The sequence below is a fragment of the Lytechinus variegatus genome, chromosome 3 (genome assembly GCF_018143015.1).
Source record: "Lytechinus variegatus isolate NC3 chromosome 3, Lvar_3.0, whole genome shotgun sequence".
NCBI lineage: Eukaryota > Metazoa > Echinodermata > Echinoidea > Temnopleuroida > Toxopneustidae > Lytechinus > Lytechinus variegatus.
In genome coordinates this window covers 58,018,790-58,027,162 of record NC_054742.1, presented here as the reverse complement: position 1 = coordinate 58,027,162, position 8,373 = coordinate 58,018,790, and the positions used below count along the sequence as shown (strand labels likewise).

General features: G+C 37.0%; 1 protein-coding gene across 1 annotated transcript; it reads right to left on the bottom strand.

The window, feature by feature from the left end:
• Positions 1-4,799: 4,799 nt before the first annotated feature.
• LOC121412084 lies at positions 4,800-8,371 on the bottom strand. Its single transcript, XM_041604992.1, has 4 exons — positions 8,362-8,371; positions 7,703-7,896; positions 6,017-6,094; positions 4,800-5,155 (listed from the first exon to the last, which is right to left on the bottom strand). The coding sequence occupies exons 1-4, from the start codon at positions 8,369-8,371 to the stop codon at positions 4,934-4,936; spliced, it is 504 nt and encodes a 167-aa protein (XP_041460926.1). The 3' UTR covers positions 4,800-4,933.
• Between the last annotated feature and the right edge of the window lie 2 nt (positions 8,372-8,373).

Here is an 8,373-nt window from a genome sequence, read left to right as displayed (position 1 = left end):
GTTGATCGAATCAATGTCACAATTTTTCTTTAAGAAATTTGCTCAGTGTCCTTCAAAACAAAAAAGAGAAGCATAATGAACTGCCATGAAAACAGTGAATGTGTTTTTCAATATACATCATTTCTAGAAAATATTTTGAACAAACATGTAATTTTAGATGTTGACTTTGTTTGCTTTCCATAGTTGCGATTGATCGGATCAATCGCAACTCCTTGTAATACGGGGCCCTGGTCTCATTAATGATTTGCATGTATTTAAGACCATTCCATATTTTGTTTTTCCCCTCTTCCCCTTCAACTTTCAAGAGTATAGGCCTAGCTTAACACACATATAGCCATTAATCTTCAATATGTCAGACATGTCAGCTAAAATACGTTGGCGGTAAACGGCGGAGGTTGAGTAGTGTTAATGATGTGGATACGTGTCCTACTCGACACCTCAATAATTCATCAGATTTTTCCTCCCTGAACGATGTCTCCCATGTCAGATAAAAGAGTACATTGTCCTGACAGAATACCAACCCACTTTTGTATACAGCTGCCGATACGAGGTGAAATTGAGCACTTTTGTTATCATTGGTAGAATATAGTCTTATGATTAGAAGTACACTTGCGATAGTATAGAGATACATGTAGAGAGAGGAAAATGTTGTATGACGAGGCTTTTGACATCATAACAATGGTAAGGAAGCAGATTGTTTAGCCTATATCACCACGCTTAAAAATGAACCAGAAGTTTGATTTTGCTATTTAGTAGTAAATGTACACTGTAAAAAAACCTGATTTTACAGAAAAAAGGAAGATTTTGCAAAAAGCACTAACAGAATAATTCTGCAAATTCATAAAACATGAATTTTTCTGCAATTTAAAAGAACAGGTCTGTTTAAAAAATGAGAAAGGGTGTTTTATTAACAGGAGATTTGTAAGGTTTCATACACCAAATACCAATTTCCTGTAAGATTACGCAATCTGGTAAGATTACATGTGTTCTCGAGACTCTGCCGCAGGAACTTTTATATTTTAAGGATAAATTTTCTAAGTGTAGATTTGTGTCGTGCCACGTGACAAAAGTGCCTAGTGGGATTCGAACCTTTAGATTCAGAATCAAACGACTGAACTACCACACCACGACACCTCGATCTTTGACACCTCAAATGACCCAGGTGATGGTAGAGGTGAGCGGGGGGGGGGGGGGGTACAACCCATTGGCCCGTATTTGAACTATTATTCAAACTTTGGTCTAAAGTTGTGCTTTAAAAGTACTATGGAAAGCCAATTGTGATAGAAATAACAAACATGAACGATTAACTTGGCAGTGCATTTTATGCTCACTTTATCATAACTGGTTAGAAAATCATAAATAGAATAAATTTATTCACCATTAATGCTTCGAAAAGGAACTCAAAAAAATACTAGTGTTAGAAGTATGTAAAGGGTCTAATTTTACTTAATCTTTGTTTATTTTCAGCTTCCCATAATTTTAACACAAATTGAGACCATTTAAAACGGATTCAAGAATACAAATACGGGCTTATTTGTCGCAGCCACAACAACAAAGCCGACTATATAGACCGATAACATGCCATACCATTGGTTGGTTTGGAGTTAATTACCTTTGATGTGACTGCGGTATATCATCAAGGTCCTTTTTTAACTGCTATATGGACGAAACATCTCATGGGGAGTGTTTCACGGCAAGTCTCCTTATCCATAAATTCACCTTCGACGTATCACATGCACGGATTTTAGTAGCTTACTACAATTTTCAATGGGAATCACCGACAAATCATTTCAAGAAACGCGCCACACAAACTTCATATCTACCGAAGACGTATACATCTTTGCTCAATAATCTACATAATTTTGTTTTTCAGAGCATCAATCCCCCTCCCCACGAAAGTTGTAATACAGAATTTTCAAACCATATATGGTGCTGCAGAACCGCCCACACTGCAAAAACGCTTGTATTAATTTGACACAAGCCTGGGGGCCGTTTCATAAAGCTGTTCGTAAGATAAGAGCGACTTTAAGAACGACTGGTGAACCTTTCTTACGCGTTAAACCATCGCCAATAAATATACCATTTACCACAAGAAAGGATCACCAGTCGTTCTTAAAGTCGCTCTTAACTTAAGACCAGCTTTATGAAACACCCCCTGGTATCTATATTGGTCCACACCAGAGAAGCGTTGAAACAACACCAGTTAAGAATCAAACCGATATTGGTTTTACACTAATTGGTGTTGCTTAAATGCCAAATTTGTGTTAGCCTAACCCCAAACAGGTGCTGTTTCAACACCTCTCTCGTGTTGACCGATATAGATACCCGGCTGGTGTTAAATCATCATCGGCGTTCTCGCAGTGCAGTTTATTGTTGTTTTTAATGCGATTCGTGCCATGAAATAGTCTGCTTCGGCACATATGGAATAAAATAATCACAAATAATTTAGTAAATGCCGTAGAAATAAAATCGTAGATCTTAAAAGGGGCATCAATATAGCAGGCGCCATCCCTGTGATCAGCGGTACAACTATTGGAGCAGTTGGAAGTGCTTGTTCCCCCTCTCTCTCTATCAAGACATTTGATGAAAAGGACAGAAAAATAAGTAATGGGTGGAAGTATCCCCCTCACATAACATAACAAGGACGATGGTAGCGCTCCACTACCCTATACGTCTCTTTTTAGCTCTTCATTCTTCTTCCCCTTTTTATCACTTCTTGAAAAAAAAAAAGTAATGAGCTTTCGCCCCCTCCCCTCCCCTGTAGCGTCGCTTCTGATCCATTCCTCATGGCAACACTGATGCATGTAGGTTTTGTTGATGTCATCAAAGAGGATTAAGGTTTTGTGTGAAAAGGTGAAGAAATAATTAATCATGACAATATTGTTCACTCAAAATTGACGATAGTTCGGTTGGCAAAAGCGTCGAGATAAAGAGAGCCGCTGCAAAAATATTTACGCTTAGACGCACCTTCAAAGAACAAACGCAAGTTTTAAGTGCATGTAGCTGATTGGTTGAAAATGAAGTTGCGTTCGATTTTATGTTTAGTTTCGATTGATGACATCTCTTTATGCAATGAGCCACTAGTATACTGGGCAGGTGTTTCATAAAGCTGTTCGTAAGTTAGAGTGACTTTAAGAACGACTGGTGATTCTTTCTTGTGGTAAATGATATTCACCATTAAATGTTCATTGGTGATTAATTAGAGCGTAGAAAGGTCCACCAGTCATTCTTTAAGTCACCCTTAACTTACGAAGAGCTTTATGAAACACCCACCGGGGGAGGGGTAGAATTTTTATGTCCATTTTTTATTAGCTTGGTAGACAAAAAGTTGACGGTTGCTTCAGGAAATGGCGGTGACCTTTGACCTCTCTGTATTTCATTCCCTCTTTTGTTTTGTTTTTCTTGTCAGAATATTCACAATGTTTTTGCCCCCCCCCCCTTGACAAGGTTCTTTATATAATACCCTGGATTATTGTAACCAAGACCTGGAAAATTCATAAATTGGAAATGGATTGGAGAATGATCTTTCTAAGAGCCAACTAAATGATGAACACGCACATGATCAGGCTCATTTTCCGACACTTTACCTTGCCTTTTCGACATGCAAACACATCATTAAATTTTACCAGTCAACATTTGGCGTCAGGCACCATGGCAACGGAAACTAGCAACCCCTAGGTCGGTGGGATCCATCAATCATACTCGCTATTTTCCACTTAGACCATTCAATGATGATCAAACTATTACACGGCATCGGAGCACAATGGCGCGCATTTAAATATGTCTCTTGATTAATTTTCACCAGGTTTTTATATTTATGAGGCTATCATATCCCCACACACGACGCAGATGAATATGAACAAACAAACACTGAGGAGTAGATTCGAAAATTACCACCGCACCAATGTACTAATGCACAAATAATTTCTCTCCATCAAAAAGACTTTGCATGTACAATTCAGTATGTGATATACTTAAAATTTCTATTATTATGCTATTGTGCATAATGCTATAAATCGACACTCTTTTTGTAAATTGTCTTACAAAAAATGTACTCAATACGATTTGCGTGCCCTTAGCCATAATATACCCCATATACCCTCCTTTCTTCCCTTTTCCCCTCTCTCTCTTCCCTCCTGTGTTGACCCCCCCCCCCCCACCACCCGCCTTCCCGATGCGAACTGATAGGTCTTGATAAAGCGACTTTTGCTATACGTCATTTTTAATATATTATATTCTGCAGTATAATGGGTTTGACATCTATAATCATGATAATGACATATGTATTATAAGTAAGATAATGATCGTCTTAGTGCAAGACCAAATGCAGATGGATTTGCTAAGTAATGTGTTCCTTATATAACAAACATCTTTCAAAACAAAATACAAGAAATTAATACCTGCAATACGGCCCAGTAAGGTGGCCCAATTATTTCTCAATTAAGAACATTATGTCTCTTCAAAAAAACCCAAAAGTTCCTAGAGCCTCGAGAACACCTGTAATCTTTCGTGCACTGTGTAAAATGACAGGAAATTGGTTTCGGTGTATGAAAACTTACAAAATTTCATCTAAGAAAACCTTTTCCCATTTCTTTAAAAATAGATCTGTTATATTGCAGAAAATTTAGAAATGATTCTTTAATTTATATTCTGTACAATTTTCTGTTTTTATTATTTTTTTCATTTAACATTTTCCGTTTTTAAAAGTGTGTGATCAAATTCCTTCCGTTCATTACGCTTACTTCTTATTTCTCCTTTTTTTCGTTTCCGCGTTTTCATTTCTCTTCTTGTTATTGTTTTATTGATTGAAATGTCAAAGGAGGTGGTCACCCCCTCCCCTCCCCCCCTCTCTCTCACTCGGGCCTACCCCATGGCCGCCCCTTGATGCATTGCAAGAACGTTTATTTCGAAAATAATGAAACTAAACCATTCACTAACCGATCGTATCATCATCGTCGCCGTCGTCATCATCATCGATCTTTTCACTCGCTTGATTCAAATCTTTATTGAGGACATCTTCAATCAATTCCATCTCAGCCTTGAGCTCATCTTCGTTCATAAGCTCGGCCTCTTTGTTGATGAATGTGCTCTCTGCACGCTGAAGGTCTTCCCTTAGGCCAGCTAAGACCTCCTGAGATTTCCTGCCAGGGAATAACTTAAGAAAAAAGGAAGAAAGAAAGGAAAAATCGTTATCAGGATATGAAATAAACGTTTCGAATCGTACCATTAAAGAAACAAAATAATATACTCCCAAGGAAGCAGCAGCATTATTGTACTTACGATACACGTCCCTCGTCATTACTATTGTATTCTTCCAATATTCCTCATTCATATAGTTTAGAATCAACGTAGTTAACTCTTTATTTGCAGTAACCATGGTAACGAAATCTTTTGGGAAGGAATATAGAAGCATGTTGATATTGTCCTGGGAGAGATTGTATATACTTCCAGGCACTGGGCATAGATACTTATCCGGTCTATTAAACAGAATTCGTGTTGGTAACGTCTGATTGGCCTTCCAAAAATTACAGTCCAATCACTGAATGTATACTAGGAAGTAAAGAGGATGGCATTCCGAAGGGAAATGATTGATATAATTATACATTAATTGTATTTACTTATCAGAGAATTGTCATAGAATATTGTCAGAGGATTTTGGAATGAATACATTCAACGACGAACAGTGGCGTAATGTGGTTTAAAAAAATTGAGGGGCTAGACATGGCGTTTGGAGAAAATTTTCTTAAGAGCTGCAAACGAGCGAAGCGAGCAAGTAAAAATTTTGACCTTTTTAATAGGCCTCCAAAAAATATGAGTTTGTGATTTATTTTTTTACATGATATTCGGAATTGATATATTTCACCCTTTTTTTTTATTTTCTTTCTATTTCTCATTTATTGGTCGGATTTTTTTTTATTATTTATGTTTTTTCTCTTTTTTTTTTTTTTGGGGGGGGAGGGGGTCCGTGGTCCCCAATGATTATGAATAGAAAAGTTTTCTGCAATAGCTTACTCACCTTTCCTGCACATTTGGGCGCGGAAAACGGAAACTTGACAACTTGGGCAAGACACTCAATCTTCAATTTCATATATGTCTGTAGGATTTGAGAAAGAAGGGAGGAAGAGAGAGAGAAAAAGATCAATATCCAGTTTCATATATGTTTATAAAATTTGTTAAAGAAGGGAGGAAGAGAGAGGGGAAAAAAATCAATGTCATAAATGAATGTAAACAGAGAACCTTCGTCATAGGATATGACTTCCTTTTTTAAGAAAAAAAATCTTGATTTATCATCAACTGGAAGATGCATTAGTTTATTAAAGTAAGAAGAAAATCAATATCAGAACCATTAATGCTGAATCATCCCTTCATTATTCATTTAATTGTTGTGCATGGCCTGTCAAAACCCATACATGAAGAATGTCTTTACTGCCATTTTCAATTTGTATCAAAGTAGATGAATAATCCTTTCTTCGATATCATTCGACAAAACGTTTAATGGTTATCACTTCAGTAATAACCTTCAAGTATCATTTTTTGAGTAAGGCCTATGAAGAAAAATAATCACCCGCATGCTGACATTGAACGGGTTTTCTTTCTTTTTTTCATTCATATATAAACGGTGAATGAATTAATTGTTCGCAAAGCCAAATCATTTTCTTTTGTACACTCTAAGCTAAATTTGAAAACAAAAATATCTCTTGATTGTTTTTGTATGTTATTAGTCATGTTTATACGTATTAAAGTCATTTACCCTGATCGTAGTTCTTTTTAATGATTTTAATGTTTAATTTCAGGAGTAGATTTTGAAAATGATGAAGCGTTGGATTGTTGAGTGAGAAAGGAATGACTCTTACGAAATAAAAATGAAAATCATCCCTAGCTACATAGTTATGCTTCGTGCCAGACAAGTTGATTGTGACGTCATATGGACGAATAGGAACACCAAGCTGACGTGGACTATATAAGAAATACATACGTTCTTGAAAATAAATGAACAATGAATATGAATGGCAACGGGGGATCGTGCTTGAAAAATTGAAGTAGTTCATGGAGCTCAGCGATATACTTTCTTTACAAATATTTTATTCCTGTCTCACCAATTTTGTCTATTCCTGAGGCTGTTTACAAAACCAAGGAAAATAAATGTTAGGGTATATATACATAATACTAATTACACGCACAAAAAAAATGCAAGAACGTTTTTTTAAGGTGATGCGAAGCAATGCTCTTTAAAATACACTGACGCTGATGGCAACAGAAATGGCAACATGGTTGAAAAAGGAATAAAAATTAACCCCAAGAGGAAGACGACAGCTGTGGTCCCGAGAGTTGTATTAGCACTGTTTGGTGTCGAAATTGTGACCGGTGGGTTTTGGGCTGTCGCCTGCTTTGTGCAGCTTTCTCGCAGCATGCAGGCGTGGTTTTTAAACTTTTGTTTGTGCATTGTTAAAAATATTTTATTTAAGTGTTTTCATGTATCGTGGTTGTGCAATTTCATATTTCAAAAAAATTATTTTGTAATCATTTATATTTTAAGTACTATTTTGTATATACTAACATGTAAAATATTATTGTTATGCCATCGTTGTTTTTTTTTTGTGCATGGCAGCCAATTTTGAGTACATGAATATCTGAATTTATGGTTACCGTCTCAACCCTCCCTACCCCTCCACCCAACCCCTCCAAAAGAAGAAGAAATTACCTCTGCTGTTAAGCGCACTATCTGCTCTTCAGTGATGCTAGGTTTCGTTGCATGACCCTCCATCGATTCTTCGTCATCTTCTTTAGATATTTCCCCTTCGATGTCCTCGCCACTGACGCCATCGACGTCGTCACTGTCGCCGTGGTCTTCTTGATCGCTCTCTACTAGAACAGTTTCCACATCGTGTTTATTGCCTTGGTGATACAGAATTACAATGGAATGAATTTAATAAGGTTGGTTCGAGTTGATTGTGGCCGGTATAATAATTCTATAGTCACACCAGCGAAACAAACTCCAAATCAACTGATGATATGCAATTGATAATAACGTAATATCTCTGATCGGTATAGATTGTTTTTTCAAAAATTATTTTGGTGTGACTGTGGTGTTAATCATTCAATAATATGAATCACTAGTAGACTGTATCATTCGTACCTTGACAATTGGGCCAGTATGATATCCCGAAATACCCTCTATTCCGTTTAATTTGGGTATTTCACAATAATCATGTTGGGTATGTGTCATGTGTTTGGGTGCGCACGTGTGTGTGAATATGTGAACGTGTGCGCATGCGCCAGTGATTGTGTGCATGTGAGGGTGTGTGCGTGCGTGTGTGGAGATAATAGGGGGTCCTTGAATGTGGAAGGTTGATACTGTACAGACAACCATTA